The sequence below is a fragment of the Parasteatoda tepidariorum genome, chromosome 3, assembly GCF_043381705.1.
Source record: "Parasteatoda tepidariorum isolate YZ-2023 chromosome 3, CAS_Ptep_4.0, whole genome shotgun sequence".
NCBI classification, from domain to species: Eukaryota; Metazoa; Arthropoda; class Arachnida; order Araneae; family Theridiidae; genus Parasteatoda; species Parasteatoda tepidariorum.
Genome location: NC_092206.1, coordinates 74,134,692 through 74,153,969, shown reverse-complemented (window position 1 = coordinate 74,153,969; position 19,278 = coordinate 74,134,692). Strand labels below are relative to the sequence as shown.

At 26.6% G+C, this 19,278-nt stretch overlaps 1 protein-coding gene across 2 annotated transcripts; it reads left to right on the top strand.

Annotated features, from left to right (window-relative positions):
* Window positions 1-769: 769 nt before the first annotated feature.
* Window positions 770-18,253, top strand: LOC107446096 (coiled-coil domain-containing protein 6). Of its 2 annotated transcripts, none has more exons than XM_016060664.3 (8): window positions 770-1,174; window positions 5,869-6,018; window positions 9,780-10,012; window positions 10,663-10,820; window positions 12,641-12,797; window positions 13,576-13,679; window positions 13,825-13,967; window positions 17,098-18,253. In XM_016060664.3, exons 1-8 carry the CDS (start codon window positions 962-964, stop codon window positions 17,236-17,238), a joined length of 1,299 nt encoding a protein of 432 aa, XP_015916150.1. In that variant the 5' UTR covers window positions 770-961; the 3' UTR covers window positions 17,239-18,253. The 2 variants fall into 2 exon arrangements, with proteins under 2 accessions (XP_015916150.1, XP_015916141.1); XM_016060655.3 differs by having other exon boundaries at window positions 13,825-13,971.
* Window positions 18,254-19,278: the final 1,025 nt, after the last annotated feature.

Genomic DNA, 19,278 nt, shown 5'->3' with positions numbered 1-19,278 from the left:
TAACAACAAACACAAATATACATATATTTATTACAGGTTAACACTTAATCTTAAACTGAAATTTAATTAATTAATTAAGTTTCCTACATAAGTAAATTTCATGTTATTTAATTATCAAAATCAAGAATAAATTGTGTCAATTTACAGAACAGGTTTGAAGGATCCTTATAATATTTTCCGTAAAATTCGAAAAATTGAATTAAAAACAGAAACTGACTGTCGCTTTTGACTCTAAATAATAAAAAAAATAAAAAAATTGGATGATTTTTTTATTCTTTAACTTACGAGTTAAAACGGAAAATATTAAATTAAGAGTTAAAATCCAGGAGAGACAAATGCTTCCTTTAATACATTGAAACATTATAGGTTGATTAATTTACGGAACAAAATATTCACATAACAATAGTGTGCAGCTAAAATGGTTAATTTATTAATTTATATTTCAATAAGCTCAAAACATCTGTGTGATTGTTAGATTAATGAATAAGCAATTAGCGACTATAGCTTGATGAACTTTATTACTTTGACTTTTTCAAAATCAAAATATCAAACAGAAGAAAAAAAACAGCAGCCGAAAATATTATCATGTTGCCATTTTTAAAAATATTAATTAAAACAAATGAAGAGCACATTTTATCGAAATTCTAAATATTTTTTAAGTTTTTAAAGATTCTGTGAAAATTTCTGTTACTAAATTCAGGATTTTTACATAAATTGCAAAATATTTAAGAAATTTAAAAAAATTTTTACTGTGTTTTTATTTGGCAACATGTTTTTTTCAGATGAGACTACGAGTTGTCGACAAAATGCGTATTTCAGTGTTTGCGTGGGTTGTATAATTAAAAATTTACTTTCATTAGTATAATTTTAAGTTATAACACTATGTAAAATATGTAGATTAATTCTTGGTTCATTTCATGTATCACAATGAGAGTTAGGAGTCAGAAATTTTAAGTAAACAATGGCAGACAGCGCTAGTGAGAGTGATAGTAGCTCGGTAGATGGTGGAATGTTAATTCCATCTTCACCAGCTTCTAGAGAACAATTTCAAAAAAGGATCGAATCTTTACAGCAAGAAAATAGAGTTTTAAAAATGGAACTGGAAACTTATAGATTAAGAGTTAAGAACCTTCAAGAAGAAAATAGAGCCCTAAGACAAGCGAGTGTGAATATTGTAGGTTTATTTAAAGTGATAATATTATTAAACATGACAATACTGAAGAAAAAACATTTAGAAACTACTATTTAAGTTTGAATAAACTTACAGTTTAACTTAGAATCGAGTTCAGCTGTATGATTGTAATCGTTTTAATTCAAAATCACCTGACTTAATTATCAGGGGTAGATAGAAACAGTTTTATTTTTGTAATCATCAGCTATTTTTTTTTTTTTAAATAAGTAAAAAAACCTGCGTGTTGCACAAGTTTTTTGTATTAATTCTAGACATTTAAAATTGGTTTAGAGATTTAAGTGACACTTTTTAAAGGCTATTCGTTAATAGTTAAACAAGTAAAATTTAAATATATCTTTTTTTTCATGGCGATTAAATATAATTTTTCATATTTTTTAATCTATGTTGTTAGTTTAAGGATAAGAGAAATCAAAACGTACCCACAGGCAGAAAATATTGTTAACTTTATTTTCTTGTAGGTGAGAAGGTCATCCAATTTTTCTTTCCCTCTTAAAGATACCCCCCTCACAATTGCAATAAAATAATCTCTTGATAATTTCTAAAATAAATGAATAAATTCATTCACTTGGATCTATTTCCATATCTTGATCTATTATATCAACTAATATCGCCAAGACACCAAATGGATTTCTTTCTTTTTTTATTAAGAAAAATATTTAACTTTTTTCTTATATTCACTTTATTTTCCCAAAATATTTTGATAAAATAATTGAATTTTTTTAAGGAAATTTTGAACAAAAAAAAAACTTTGTTCAGAGGAAATATTAGGCTCAGAATTTTCTGCACTCTTGCTTATATGCACATGAATGATTCCAATAAATCATGACTATAATATATTTCTTGATAAGTATACTGATTTTAATTTATGAAAAATATAAATCTTTGTTTGAATGAGTAAATTTTCAATCAATCAATTCAAGGTTTTAATTAGTACTACAGTTATTAGAATAAATTCCCTAATTACATGTTATTATATTATGTTATAATTTACGCCTTTATTCTCGTCTGTGCAGATCAGCATCAATCAAATTAATAATTTCAAATTTTGGTCTTATTCATACAAAACTGCAAAATGAACTTGAGAACAGAGGACTTCATAACTATTTTTTGTAATCTCATGCCTTGGAGAAAGGAGGAGTTAAAATAGGTGTTAAAAAATTTTTGATTTTACATGTAACAATTAAGATGATTGTTAATTTATTTTTTTCGTAATATGATTTTTATTTTTAATAATTAAACAAGGTAACGAATTAGATGCATTGCGATTTTAAACATTTTTATTTATAATAATTAATAATATAATATTTATAATTATTTAATAATTTTACATGTATGTTTATTTATAAATACTTCATATTTATAATAGCTAATAATTATCTTTACACCGTTACTTTATTTTTTTAGTTTTTACTATTATCAAAAATTATGTCAAAAAGATTTTTTTTTAAATTTATAAAAGTAATTGAGAGTCTTCTAAAAAAGTTATTTTGAACGCAACCACATAACCAGTGGTTCCCAATTTTTATATATTAATTTTTTTTTGCTATGGAACTCTAAATAATCAAGTAATTGTGAACACTATAACCTTTAGAAGACTAATTTTGAAATATTTCATTAGGGGAATGAAGATTTTTCAATGTTTTACCTTTAATAATCTTAAACAAGGTTTTATATCTGACAGTTAAATTTATAGTCCTTGTGCTCTTTCTAGTCTAGTTATAAATTTATCTTTGGTGTATATACATAAACTGAAAATGAATAAAATAATCCTAATTATGGTTTACATCAAAATGAAAACTTAAGAGAACTGCTATAAATGTTTGAAATGATTATTAGAGAAACATATTTATTTTAATTTCGATAATTTATTTCGATTTGAAAAGCGTGATAGGAAATTCTAATGCAATATTTTATAAATGCTTGTTTTTTTTATAAGTCTAAAAAAAGCTATTTCTATTTCATTGGCATTTCATTTGAAATAATTTCACAAAGGCAACCAGAAAATAAAATAAATAATGAGTTATAGGTTGGATTTAAATATAACTGAGGTTCCAAACCTCATGACTAAAAAGTACTAACTCACAGAACCTCTTCTACTCTTTCATGTAAAGCTAGATTTCTGCGAAACATCATTGGGAACCACAGATCTAGAATCTGCATAGATGTAATTATTAGAAATCATGATCGTTTATTTGACCTGGCTGTAAAAAAAAAGTTTGTCAGAAAAAAAACCTCTCTTACAGACAGACACATTTATTTTATTTTTATTAAAGTAATTTTGCACAATTGCTTTATCAAAAAACCTATATAAAATTATGTGAAGAAAATAGAAAACTTTGTTTTTAATTCTTTACTCTTACTTTGCATCTATTAAATCATTTCATTTCTGTAGTATAATGTTTGACAGAGATTAAACAGTGATTTTATTTTTAAATACATCTATTATTTGTTTGCACTAACACTAAGCATTAAAATCTTTGTACTATTTTATTTTTCTAAAATAATATTTGATTGTATAATTATGAGTTTTGTTCAAAGAATTTTTAAATGATCTCAAATTACAGTGTGATATAAGATGCATTTTTAAAAGTTTATTTTTTTCATTAGAATAAAAAGATCTAATTTTATAATCATCTTCTGCATGTTCTGTCTTTTTATAAGCATTATTTTTTTCTCTTATTATGATCTCCTACCTATATGATTTCCTTTTCTTTCATAGAGCTATTTTTAGACATTACATCTGCTTTTAAAAAAGTTTTAAGTTTTTTTTTTGGGGGGGGGGAGGTCTTTCAAAATCAAAAAGTTGGATTAATTATTGAGAAAACTCTTGAATCTAAAAATAAATTATTAGCATTAACTTTGTTAATTTTTTCCCCATTGCATTTTGATATCTGAAAATCAACATTGACTTACAAAACTTTTATTGTGAGAATGAAGATCTTGATCATGAACCCCGTGGCAGAATCTCTGCTACATTGTTGCAGAACGTCAGAGTTCTTACAGAAAGGTTTTTCTTTTGAAAAGTAAAAAATTTTTTTTTTTTTTTTTTTTTTTTTTTTTTTGCAGAAATTTACATGTAATATTTGAAACATGCATTTAGATCACTTTTTGACGCGCTCAATTTACGGCAATAGTATCATAAATCAATATAATGTTTCAATTGTATTTTCGTCAGTTATTGACATTGATTTTCTCGAGGTTTTTATATATCCCGAAATATTTCGAACAATATGGGAAATTGGAATTGTGCATTTGAGTATTTACTTTTTTAAGGCAATGATTTTATTAAATTTTTGGCAGTTATTGCAATTGATTTATCAATAATTCTTAAATCTGATATTTTTTATGCTATATTACAATTATTTATTCTGCATTTGAGTTACACTTTTTCGAGGAGTCCGATTCATGTGATTTCGTTGTCGACCTTTTTTTTCGTCAGCGGTTTCAATTATTTTTTTACTGTGATGATTACTATTTATAAAATGCAAGGAAGGAAATAATTTGTGCATTACTCTGCCTGCTCTCAAAAAAATGCAAGAATATCACCCATAATATTAGAATAAAAAATTATTACATGTTCAATTTTAAAAAGAATTGTTTTGTACACACAGCATTTTTGTTAATTATTTATTAAATTAGTAATTATTAATAGTTAGTTAGTAGTTATTAATTAAATTAGTAACATATATGTTTGTTATTACTAAAAGTATCTTGCAGAAAAATATTAGTGCTAGACAGTTTTGTCACAGATAGCTCGAAAAAATTATGCCACAGGGATCATGAAAAGTAAGAACTTTTGGTGTGAGGAAGAAGAAAAAAAATTTTTTCCCTGTAGCCTGTAGAACATGTTTTTTCTTTTTTTTTTCTTCATTTTATTTTTCAGTTACTATACGTGCCGTAACTCCCCATTTATATGAGGCCTGTCATCAGGCTCGTGACATTGCTAGAGTAACAAAAACTCAATTTGTCATCTTCAATTCTCGTTACCTGCCTTTCGGCAAGCATTGTTAGCAAAGATGATGTGTGATGATTGACTCTTTGCGTCACTTGGTTATTTTTCACCTATTCTTCCAAGATGGGGTTCTTAATATCAGGAATGGTGTAAATTTGGCAAGCCTTTTTTTCAGGCTTGTGACACCTGAAGACTGCTTTCAGGTGCCTTTTTTCAGTTCTCCTGTAAATAGGCTTTAGTGCATGAGCTTAAGCACTTTTTATGTCAAGACAGGCAACAGTTTTAAGACTTTCTGGGTTACATAAAACATCCATTAAATATTTCTTTAATGTTCTAAGATAAATATGTAGAAGACACGCTAAATATACTATGAAATATGTATGTGTTCGTAAAACATCTTTAAAATTTGATTTATGACATTAATAAATTTTACTTATGAATGTTACAAGTAGTAGGAGATGGTAAGAAACTTTCCCAAAAATGGAAAAAAAATTTGGTTTTTTGTTTTATTACTAAAGATATTTAATGTGCTACCAATTAAATTAAACATTCATTTCTCTTATAATCTTTTTTTTTTTTAAAGAAGCTTGTGTTTTTAATTGGTGTTAAACTGCATTATATATTTATTTTTTAATTTATTTAAAATTATTAAGCGATCCTTTTTTTAATGTGTTTATAATTTCCAGATTTAATTGCTTGTTAATTCTTTATTTTTATAATTTAGCAAGCAAAGGCAGAACAAGAAGAGGAGTTTATCAGTAATACTTTATTGAAACAAATTAAAACTCTAAAGAAAGAAAAAGAGACATTGGCTCTGAATTATGAACAGGAAGAGGAGTGTCTTACTAATGATCTATCTAGAAAACTCAATCAAGTTAGTTAATTTTCTTTATTTATTTATTTATTATTTTATTTTTTTTAGAATTTTATAAGTTTTAGGTCACTTACCAGAAACTTTCTTTTCACTCTCAGAGCACAATGCTATAGAATAAGGAAAAAAATATGAAATCCTGTTTTTTTTCTTTAAAGAAATGTAAAGTTTGAGGAGCATTCTGCTATAGTTATTTTATTTCTAAATTTAAGGGTCTTTTTTGCTTTATTTGATTTTGCGAAAATTATTAATTGTGGAATAATGATTTTTGCAACAACATACTGTCACGTCTTGAAATGAGTTCGCAATCCTTTTTAAAGGGTTTTTTTTTTAGTTTTAATTTAAAGGTATATAAAGTAATCTACCGATGGCGCAGTTGGTTAAGTCGTCTCTCACACCACTGGCTGGAAATCTGGGGTCTGTGTATACGCAGCATTAAATCTGTCATGGCTGAAAGTCTCCTCATTAGTTGTGGAGTGGAAATTAGGAGAGCAAAAGAGGAGTACCAGGGATGTGAAATATGTATGATTGCATGAATTTGGTTTGAAATTAGTTCAAAGCCTTTGGTCAAATAAAAAAAATGCTACAAAAGTTTTTATAGTAAAAAATTTTTAACTTTACTAAAGTTTTCCTCTTTAAAAAAAAGTTTAATAACTTTATTTTGGTATTTTCTTTTTCAGAATCGAAAATAAATTAATTTCATCCTTGATAAGTTATTCATTTTTAAGTAAAATTAAACATTCAGCTTTTTCAAACAAAATTTTGCTTTTCATTATCTACGATGTGATTTTATGAACTCCCTCAGTGAGTAACGACGTATTAATGCGATTTATGAAAAAGTCATAGCTCCATGCCATTTAAAGACATTAAATATCGCGATTCCTTTACTTGCGATTAAAAATTATAATTTGAATGGATGTGATTTTGAAATTAGACGTGGTGATTCGTATTCACGCAATTTTAATATTCTGAAAACTCGTTTTTACATTGTTTACAATTTGTATTCACCTAATTTTAAAATCAAATGTGTTTCATATTTGCATGATTGTTTTCTCACACCATTTATAAAAATAAAATACTGCAATTCTTATTTACCTGATTTTAAACTAGAACATTAGCTTATCTGTAGGTTTGAAAGTCACATTGCAATTCATATTCCATGCGATTTCAAAATTACATGTCATATTTAATATTCATGTGATTTAAAAAATCGAAACATCTTGATTCATATTTGAACAATTTAAAAAATTTTCTTTTACCTATCAACTACTTTCATTTATAGACTTTTTGGAGTTAATTACAAAATATTGTTGTATTTCTCAAAATGTAAATGTTTCTGTTTGAACACTTGTTGATTGGAATTCATCAATAAAAAAATATCTTTAAACAAGGCGATAGAGTGATGAAAATCATCAAAGTGCCTTAACTTTATTGTACTCATAAACTTAAGTTTTTAAGTGGGACCTTAAATTTAATTTTACCTTATATTTATTTTGTATTATATTATTTTTAACACATATGTTAATTTAATCANCGAAACTGAAACATACAATGTAAACACAGTTGCAGTTACATCACAACCGCGATACTAGCGCCAGTGAGTGGAATTACATGGAAGATCCCAACAAACATTAGCTTATCTGTAGGTTTGAAAGTCACATTGCAATTCATATTCATGCGATTTCGAAATTACATGTCATATTTAATATTAACGTGACTTAAAAAATCGAAACATCTTGATTCATATTTGAACAATTTAAAAAAATTTCTTTTACCTATCAACTACTTTCATTTGACTTTTTGGAGTTAATTACAAAATATTGTTGTATTTCTCAAAATGTAAATGTTTCTGTTTGAACACTTGTTGATTGGAATTCATCAATAAAAAAATATCTTTAAACAAGGTGATAGAGTGATGAAAATCATCAAAGTGCCTTAACTTTATGTTACTCATAAACTTAAGTTTTTAAGTGGGGCCTTAAATTTAGTTTTACCTTATATTTATTTTGTATTATATTATTTTTAACACATATGTTAATTTAATCAAGAATTGTGCAAAAAAAAAATGAAATGAATTTTTTCTTTGTTAAGGAAAAAATTATCAGAAAATTTTGACAATTACAAACTTTACTTTCCAAAAATATTTTAAGTGGGGCCTTAAATTTAGTTTTACCTTATATTTATTTTGTATTATATTATTTTTAACACATATGTTAATTTAACTAAGAATTGTGCAAAAAAAAAAAATGAAATGAATTTTTTCTTTGTTAAGGAAAAAATTATCAGAAAATTTTAACAATATGCAAACTTTACTTTCCAAAAATATTTTGAAAGCGTTATTATAACTAAATCAAAAAGAAAAGCACCACAATTTTTAAAGAAATTTTGAACAAAAAAAAAAACTGTTTTGGGAAAATATTTGGCTTTGGGAGTTTTCTGCACCTCTGTGTCTGACCAGTGTCAAAATTACGTGGCATTCCTTCCATTAAAAGATAGAGCAGTAAATATGGAGTTAGGTGCTTGGCCATGGTTGGGTGATGATACAGAATCTATATATTTCTGAAAGATTTATAAAAATTTCGTATTTTTAGAAGATATTGACCTGTCTTCATTTAAAAGAAAAATTGGATTATATTTATTAATGAAGTTAACACAAATAATTTAAATTAATGAGAGATTCTTAATATTTTCATTTATTCGATCATCACTTGTGTAATGATTCTGTGTTAAACTTCTTCGTTTGAAGCTGACTATGAATATATTAACTTTCTCAAAACTGCTTGTAAACTCCTTTCAATTTGCTTCTGTGGTTTTTAACTGTGCACACTGAAAATTGCTTATCTATTTACTCATCTGCTAAGAATTTTTTTGGTGAACTTATTATTTCACTTGAGTGAGAATGTTTGTTAAATATGAGAATGTTTGATAATTTGTGTTTGTTAAATATCTCACATTTTGTAACTCAAATCATTAGTAGTTAGTCCGTCCCATTGTGTTTTGAAGAAGTTAAATAAGTGAGCAAAGCAAAGTGATCTGGGAAGAAACTGTACACGCAGTTTTTGAAACTTAAGTGAGCAGCCAGAATCATAATCTTCTTATCCTATGCATAAAAATATTTGCAAATGGGTGGTCAACTAATTTTTTGTAGAATAAGTAGTTGCTTGTATCTAAAAAAAATCGTCTGGAAGGAACGATGACAAATTTATAAGGTCATTTTAAAAGTGTTTCATAGTTGCAACTTGATATACTGCATTAAAAGTAATGTTTTATTTTTCTTTAACAGTTAATTTTAATTTATTACATTGGGTTTTTATTAGTTCTAATTTATTGACATACTTGTTATAAAGAATGTGCTATCAGGGGTCTGTCCAAGCCGAATTTACTACCGTTTAGCGGTACCTTCACAAATTCAACTTTAGGAAAAACGGTAGTTTCACAAATTCAATTTTAGGAAAAACGGTAGTTTCACAAAATACTTTTTCTTAAAATTTTATTTTTGTATCCCTTAAGAAACGATAAATCCATATTTTTGTGTTGATTTTTTAATATAATTTTTAATTTTTCACAAATTATGTCTAAATTTTCACAAAATAGGTACCTCTCAGAAAAACCTAGACAGACCCCTGGCTATAAAAATCTCAATTTTTCTTGTGATTTTATGGTTTTGTTTCCTGTTTTTTTTATATACTTTATCATACTAATTATAAATATATTAATTCATCATCAAAGTAAATAGCTTGATAGTGATTATTTCACTTTTTCAGTTAAGACAGGAAAAGGTGCAATTAGAACAGACTTTAGAGCAAGAACAGGAAGCTCTTGTTAATAAGTTGATGCGGAAAATAGAAAAGTTAGAAGCTGAGACTCATGGAAAGCAAAATAACTTGGAGCAGCTAAGAAGAGAAAAAGTTGAATTAGAAAACACTTTAGAACAAGAGCAAGAAGCCCTTGTCAATAGGTTGTGGAAAAGGATGGACAAATTAGAGGCAGAAAAAAGGTAACTTTTTATTCTGAATTTTTTTTTTTTTTAGCTGAGCTGTATAAAGCTAGAAGCTTTTTATAGGAATTGAAAACTTTCCGCTTCACCACATTTTGATGCAATATTGTTGACAAAAACATATCTGAACAAAATATTTCTGTTGAACAAAAAATCTATTTATTACATCAACTCGACACTATTCCAAAAATTTGTTGAAAAGAAGAAAACTGTTGAAGGATCATTTACTTCTTGTCTATCATATTTAAATAAATAGTATTAGATTTATGTAGTAATTTAATCATATTCAGTTAAAACTTTTCTTATTTGTACTTCATTTTTCCTAGATAATTTAAACGTTTTCTAATAACCTGTTCACTGACAATGTGTTGATCTATTAGTGTTACATCAATCCTCTTGTTAAAAGACTAAGAAATATATTATTATAACATTGTGTTAAATTTGATACTTTTCACTTCATGAAGCAGCAAAACTTGCATAAGTTTGTTCCACAAAAACAATATTTTTAGTTATTTTTTAAGTGAACTCTTTCATTTATTATTATTTTACAATCTTGTAAAAAAAAAAAAAATTATCTTCTCATTTTTTCAGAGTACTCAGTTTTCTTTTAACCATACTATTGTGCATTTTGTAAATTTTGCATTTTTCAGAATGCTTCAAGAAAAATTAGATCAACCTGTATCTGCTCCTCCCTCTCCAAGAGACATAAACAATGGAGATCTTGCTGCGAACTTAACAATGCATGTTCAACACCTAAGAAATGAAGTTGCAAAGTTGAAAACTCAGCTTCTGAATGCCCAGCAAGAACGTAATTTCCTTTGATTTTTTTATTCAATTATTTAAATTTGTATTTTTATTTCAATAACTTTATCTTTAAGGCATCAACTTACAAATATGGCTCAACTAATATCATGATCATCCAAAATTAAAACATTACATAAATGATAATTTAATTAATGCAGCTGAGTTCAAACATGAGTAAGTTTAAGTTGTAATTACAAAATATAGACAATATATGTATAACTTACGAAGTTTTTATACTTTCTAATTTCCTTCATACTTGCCACTGATGAAGCAGACAACTCAAATTATGATCAAAATAAAATGAAAAAAAACACTTATAAATATATACAATTAAAATAGTTGGCACAATACTTAAAGTAGGCAATACTTATTACTGATATTTGTTTTTTTAAAAGTGTTTATTTGTTATTGGTCTGTAAAAAGTGTTTAATTTTCTCCATTCCAATATGAGATTTTTTCTTTTCATGTGGGTGCATAAAAATAATAAAAACAGAGCATCAAAATAATAAAAACACAAAGTATTTTCATGTGGGACCAGAGCAGTCCTCTCCATTTTATTTATTTACTTAATAAAGATAGAAATAGGTATTTTTTAATCTTGGGCATTTGAACCGGAGGGACCACCCACTACTCATATAAAATATTTTAGGCTTTAATGGTAGTCTTATTTTACTGGATTTGTTATTAAAATTTGCAGTACTCTTGAGTTATTTCATGGGGTAAAAAATGGAATTTTATGGAGATAAAAAATCAACTCAGTAAATTTTAGAGATGTAATTATTAAATGAAGCATGAATTAAGATTATTTTAAGATTTAGCAAGTGCAGTAAAAAAAAAAACATATGTTATTCAAGTTTATCATTTTAAAATAATATAATTGACATTAAAAATTCAGCTATGTCAGATTTTTTAATCCCAAAAAACAAACCAGAAACAAACTCTATAGCACTCGGATAAAATTTCTGCAGAATATCTCCTGTGCCTATTGTACATCCCCCACAAATGCCATTCAGGTTATTCTGGCAATCCTTCCGCTACACATCATCCTTCAGCAGAGCAATGAGAATAAACCTCGTGGGAAATAAAAAATTTTCCACAATAATTTAACAAGTCTGACTTACGAGAAAAATAAACATATTTACAGATAGATCCAAGAAGGATGATGGAACGGGAGCAGAAATTGCAAAATATGAAGATTGCATAATCGCACCTACCATACAATTAAAACTTAATTCCTACAACACAGACAGTATATTAGGCGGAAGCTTTAAAGAATGCCATCACTCAAGCCATGAAACAAAAAGACCACAGTGTATTAAATTTAATGTATATGAATTTAAATTTCTAAAAACCATTGAATTGTTTAGTGTTCTGAATACATAAAGATCACCTATTAAGTTATATCTGTAATATACCCAGCCACTTTGGAGTCCTGGATTTTGCCCCTTAATGATTATGGTTAGTGATAAAAATAGTAAAGAAAAGTTTGTATACAATTCTTTGTTTAGTTGTTAAATATGTGTTGAATATTAAAAAGGTGAATTTTTTTGTATTGTGCATTTTCTTAGCATGAATTTGAGGTATGTGCATTTTTTAAAACACATTTTGAGCTATGTCCATTTTTTTAAACACAAACACATATTTTGAGCTATGTCTATTTTCTTAAACACGCATTTTAAGTTATGTCTATTTTCTTAAACCCACATTTCAAAAGCTTTTGTTCGTAAGCAATGACAAGCTCACCAACAATGTTTTTGTTAAGAAACCATAATTTCTTTCTTGACTTTACTCTTTGGCCTTATTTTAAAACTATTTCTGTTTTAGATTCTGAAAAAATGGCTCAATTTGCAATGGAAGAGAGACATGGTAGAGAAGAAAATAAGAGACTTCAAAGAAAACTTCAGTTAGAGGTTGAGCGCAGGGAGGCTTTGTGCCGTCACTTATCTGAGAGTGAGTCTAGTCTTGAAATGGATGAAGAAAGGTATTAGCTTGAAATTTTAATTACCTATTATTTTTCAAATACTAAATTTGTTTATCTCATTCACAATGCCAGGATATAAAGAGGTTCAGATTAAAATTGATCAGGCTTCAAAGACTTACAAATTAGAAGGTCTCAATAAATAATGTTTTTGATTAAAAATGCATTTAAAATTCTGGATTTAAAAAAAAAAAAGAATATTATTATAAACTTTTATATGCTCTTTATTTCAAATCAAATGCCTTTGTCACATCTGTGGGAACAAAAAAAGGGGAGAAAAAAACAATGACTTTATTTAGATGACCTTTGTATGTTTTTACAGTTCATAAATCTTTTCTCAATGTCTCATTTTGTTAAGAGTTACAAACAATAGAGAATACTTCATGTTTTACAATATTTGCTTTGAAGATTTGGCAATATAGTTTTTAACTAAAAGCAAATGTTGTGTCCACAAAAATGGTGGTCATCATTTAGTTTATGTTTAAATAATTATGTTTAATAAATCTTGTAAAACAGTCAAAACCACTGTAATAGTGTCATTATTTAAGTTTACATCTCTCTTACAAATTTAAATAAAATATCAGTAATCCTGCTCGATATGGTAATGACCCAAATATATGCATGTATTATATAAAAATTCGATAGTAAGCTCAAATTAGAAATTGCCTGAAAAAGTTTGTTTTGAATTGTTATGAATGGGAACAATATAGTATGGAGATTTTCTCAGCAAATTTATTTTAAAATCTTGGTTTAAAAAATTTTCTACATTTTAATTTTTCAGGTACTTTAATGAAATGACCTACTCATGGCATGCTCGACCTAGAGCTGCATCCAGTCCTGTTTTTCATATTCCTTCTCCTAGTTCTTCGCGTCCTCTAAGTCCTGGTAATTACCTTTTTCTGTCCAGTACTTTTTTTTNATTTTTTTTTTTTTTTTTTTTTTTTTTTTTTTTTTTTTTTGTTTATGCTGTTTTGTAAAGTTAACTAAAGTATATGAAAAGCAATTTGTCATAATCACTTATTTTTTATAGGCAGCAGAGATGCTTTTAGTCCTTCAACACATTCAACAAATAAGTGCCCTCACTGTAACCAGTATTTAAGTTCATCTCTGTCTCTCCCAGGAAGTCAAATATATAATCCTTCTGTAGGTTCTGGTATCGGGGCTCACTCCTCCGTAGGTGATGTTTATCTTTATTACAGATACATTTTCTTTGATTGTTATGCAAATTATTTTAATGCTAGCTCATGTCATACATATAAATCCTTTGAAAAACTTATTTCTAATAAGGGATTGGATTCATGGTTTGTGTAATTTAAATCTTTAATTTTACTACAGGCTTTCATATCCCTGAGAAAAAAAAATGACAAAAAATCTCTTAACTTTTTCTTTTATATTAATAAAAGACTTATTTTAACATTATTAATATAAAAATAAATAGGAAATTTTTCTGCCATTCAACCATGTTCAATTTTCTGCCAAGTTCTTACTTTTTTTGTATTGTTCTTTCAGTTTTTACTTTTTTAATATATTAATCAAATTTAAAATACATATTCAAGTCTAAAATTTATCTTTTCTATTCATGGCAAACTTATCTTAAAGTTTTGAAATACTGTGCTAAAATTTTCAAACCTTTTGTGGAAAAATTTTGAAAGCATTATATATTTCTTGATATTAAAGCATTAAGCAGGGGTGTAGAGCAATTATTCATAGCCAGCTAATATAAATAGTTCACACAGATGGTGAATTTTAAATATCTGCATGTTCAACATTGTAGTGTGGCAGCCCTAAATAGATTCATGTGGTCTTATTGAATTTATGAGCTGAGGCATTCATTAATGCCACGCCATGCCCAAATTGTTAACTTAATTAGTTTAATTTTTTGCTATGATAAAGCTTTGGATGTTAATGCAAGTGATTTTGTATTGAAGCATAATCACTTGCATTAATACTCAAATCTAAAAATTTCCAAAAATAAGTTTAATGATTAATTGTTATGCTTTGAATTTTTTTGGATTTTTTTTTTCTATGTATTTTTTTCTTCATTTTTGCAGCTTTTACTCTTGATTTTCTTATGGCAAGGTAATTTTTCTTGACATTACCAAAAGTTGAGGCTATTTTCTGATAGCCTAAAAAATTTTAGCGTAGTTAATATTAAATGTTTGAAATATTTCTGATTAACAATTATAAAATCACTGATGCTAGTCTAAAAATGCAATGGTATTCATGTCATCATACCACAATTTTTTTACATCAGATAAAAAAGTCATTTTTGATTTCATTTTTAAATATTGACAATTTTATGTTTGTCTTTTATTTCTAAGAATCATACATGCTCCATAGCAGAATATGCTTAAAATTTTGAGGCACATTGCAGAACAAGCGCCCATTTTGCTGAACAATAAAAAGTGAAAAAAAATTACATAATAAAAAAAAATAAACAATTGCATTGTGAGGCAAGTAACCTGTTAAGCATTGTTCAATAAATAAAAGAAGTATAGTAAGTTCGAGTAAGATTAATTTGTATCTGATGCCCATCGAAATACCACAAATTAATGACGACCCTCATTCCAATATTAACACTGATATCAGTGATGAAAATAATGTCAATAATATAATATAATTTGAAAAAAGTATGAATTATTGTCAACAAAGATACTATGAATAAATCATTATCAATCAAAATAAATAAGATTTTTTTTAAAAATAAAATTTATCTTAAGTTAATAATAAAATGTGTTTCGCACAAATTTAGACATCAATATTAAGGTACTTTTCATTAGTTTTTAATTATTAAATGTAAAAGCCGATTTCTAGTGAATTTTGCCATATTTTTTATTGCGTGATCAAAGATTTTTATTGATCTAAATAATGATTCTCATCTCATTTTTTTAATGATAAAAACTAATAAGGTGAGATACAAATACTCTTCATAAAAAGCACTTTCTTTGTAATTTGTTTAAGTAGGCAATTTTTACTCTTTTATCTAGCTCTGCATGTTGAATCCATGTTTTAATTTACTTTCCTTTGCTTTGAACAAGCTAACATTTTCCTGTATTCTAAAAAGTGAAACTCTATCTTTCAAAGTAAATTGTTTGGTTTTGTTTTTTAAAAAATCATTAACAAATTATTAGATTTGATTCTGTTTTATTTTATTTTTCCCCTCCCTTATTGTGTGTAGCCTTATTTTTCATTTCTGGTTTGTTTTACTTTTAATAAAATATTTCTGATATGATTAAATATAGCTTAACTTTAAAATGAATTCCTTTTTTTCTTCTGTTTTTTGCAATCTCATATGCCCATGTCTGTTTTATGTTGAATAAAATTGTCTGAAATTTTACCTAATTGTATTATTATCTCTCTTAGTTTCTACTAAATTTAATTTAATTTTTAAATGTGTATAGCAGTAATAGCAGGGTTGGCAAGGATTAGGACAAAATGGATTAATCCACGGTTTAAACCGTCCTGTCCAAAACCCCTTTGTCTTAAACTGTCCAAAACCCTTTTACTCAAATTATGTCACAATTTTATCTGAACAATATTTAATAGGTAAAATAAACATAGAACTAATAACACATTGATAATTAAATTTACTACAGAATATTCGTTTTTAAAAGTATAATGTTTTGTTAATATCCTTTGACTTTTCAATTTAAACATTAAACAAAGGAAGATTAATCAGTAATCAAGTTCATTTGGTCCTCTCATTCAATAATACATAACTGGATTTGTACCTTGCCTTACAGATTAAGCTATTAGGGACTAAGTGTTTGGTTAGTCATAAACAGGTTTATTTATCTATAGTATTATTCAAGAATACTGTTATTTCATTCATGTTCAATTCCTTTAGCATAGTGGTGATACATCACCAGTGTCAGTAACTGAAACTGATGTTATGCNCTTTTTTCTAATGATTTTTTTTATTTATTTATTGAAATGCACTATTTTATGACAGTAACTTTATCTGGGCCCACAAAGTTTATTTTATTGAGGTTTAACATAAGGTTTTATGTTTTGAAAATCTTAACTTCAATCATGTGATTTTGTTAGTATCTATGCTGAATTAGGTAATTTCAGAAGAAGGAAAATGTTAATTAACCATAGAAAACTTACTTTATAGAAATAAAAATTTGTGCAAACTCTCGACATCCTAAAGTATGTTCACAATTGAAGACACCGTACTTTCCCAGCATTTTATTATTGTTATTCTAATTAAGTCTGTAACTCTGAGATTATTACCTTTGTGTTGCAATAAATTGAATCAATATAAACAGTTATTATAAAATAAATAACTGAATCATTACAGGAATCAATCCCAATTCCAATCAAGAGCGTGATTCTAGGGGTGAACGAGAAATTTGTGAGGCCGAGTGCTCCACCACCAATCCTTCCAAGCACCCACTTAGCCCAAAATCTAGTGAATTCTCCGAACAGAGAAAAGAGCTAAAAAAGGCAAAGTTCCTCTCCATTGAAGACTTCATGTTAGACAAGCCTACAGGCAAGGAAGCTAAAGATGAATAACGTGCCTCACTAAAATTGGTTAAGAGTATTAACCAGATAACAATAATACCAGGAGTTTGTTTCAATGCTATTATGTTCTGACATAATTGCTTTAAAAAAAGGGGTTGTGCCTTTTACCAAATGACTGATAGATGTTAATGAAGTAAACTCAGTTCTGATTTTTATATCCTATGCAAATAGGACTTGATTTTCATCTCTTTGTGTGTTATCTTGTCATGTTTTCAAATATCTATACCAGTGAGCTTAGTGTAAAAATTTGTTATTTATGCATCTATATTTTATTAGTCTGTGTGAGGAAAGAGAAATATATGAGCAAATATCAGATATAATGTGATTGATGAATAAGCAAAGTGTTTATACATTTACTTTCCCTTTTATAACTTGTATATTCATATCTTAAAGAATGTATAACCCCAAGTTCAGAGGTATAATTTTAAAATGGGATAGTCAAAATGGTTTTATTTTGAGACTTAAGTCACAGGTGTGTATGTGAGTGTTGTATTTGAAATATAAGTTTAAATAGGATCATTTTGAGTCCAACTTTTAAAATAGAAATGATATTGATATGCAAAAATAATTAAAGATTGCTATTTAAATTGAAGTTTCTTAAAATATTATTAGTTAATTTGAGAGCATGTCCAGTATTAAGAGATTTTATTGGTACTGTTTGCAGGTATACCATCAAACATCTTTGTGTACATCATTTTCTTTACCAAATTTCTTAGATCGAAGCTATGTAAATTGATTTTTTTTTTCATCGAGACAAAGCATGCACAAATGTGAATATGACCAAAAATGTAACTCTTCATTTTCATATGTTAATAAATGAAACTCTATATTCTACTTAGGTGTTTTTAGCTGCGTAAAACAAAAACTTGTTAAGCAATTTAATTTTTTTCTTACTCAGTATTTGCACTCAAAAATATTTATTCAAAAATTTTCATATGTTAATAAATGACTTCATTTTCATATGTTAATAAATGAAACTCTATATTCTACTTGGGTGTTTTTAACTGCGTAAAACAAAAACTTGTTAAGCAATTTAATTTTTTTCTTACTCAGTATTTGCACTCAAAAATATTTATTCAAAAATTTTAAAACAAAATAATAGTTTTAACTGTAAAGAAATTAATTACACTTGAAGAAAATGCTTTTAATATTAAAATATGGCAAATAAGCTTTTAAGTTAACTTCATTCTGAATAAAACTGTTGAAAATTTTACTTAATGCTTTCTAGCCATAATATTATTTTTAATTAAATTAAAAAATAGAAATGATGCATATGTTATAAATAAAAAGTATTGTGCTAATAATTCTTAACATTATTATCGGAACTATTAGATAAAAGAATTGGAAATAGTTTAACAAAAATTGTTTGAGGTACCCTATTATTAAATATAATTGAGACTCAATTTAATGTCAAATTCTCTTGATTATGGTGTTCCTATTCTGTTTCAGCTTCAGATGAGATTGCCAAAATTTATAATTCTATTCTTTTATTAATTACTTGCTATTTAGAATGAAAATATGTATCTTCCTATCTCAAAATAAATGGTAAATAGAGTAATGTCTGAATCATACTTAAACTTTATTTGTGAGAAAAAAGTTTAAATCTTAAAAATAAATAATTTTAACTGGAAAATACTTGTTTCATTTTCCAAAACTAATTGATGTTCTAAAGAATATTTCTTAAATATTTAATCTACTCATAAGATATGAATATAAAATCTTAAAAATACTTCGTGATATTCCTATTTTAAAATTTGTGCCAAAATTTACTACATTACAATCTATGCAGAATAGCAATGACTGCTTAATGACACCAATTGTACATACCTTTATTATTCAGCTTTTGTAAAAGTTGAAGAGTTATTGATAGAAGGGCATCAATCAAAACATTAGAATTATCTATACATATTTATATATATATTTGTTTTGTTTTTTCTTTAAAAAATTGATATAGTCA

Bases quoted from the DNA above. Each gene is read 5' to 3' on its own strand.
- LOC107446096 (XM_016060655.3), top strand. From the start codon at position 962: ATGGCAGACAGCGCTAGTGAGAGTGATAGTAGCTCGGTAGATGGTGGA. The intron at 6,019-9,779 runs GTTAGTTAATTT...TCACTTTTTCAG, and splicing joins TATCTAGAAAACTCAATCAA to TTAAGACAGGAAAAGGTGCA. The intron at 13,972-17,097 runs GTGATGTTTATC...GAATCATTACAG, and splicing joins CGGGGCTCACTCCTCCGTAG to GAATCAATCCCAATTCCAAT.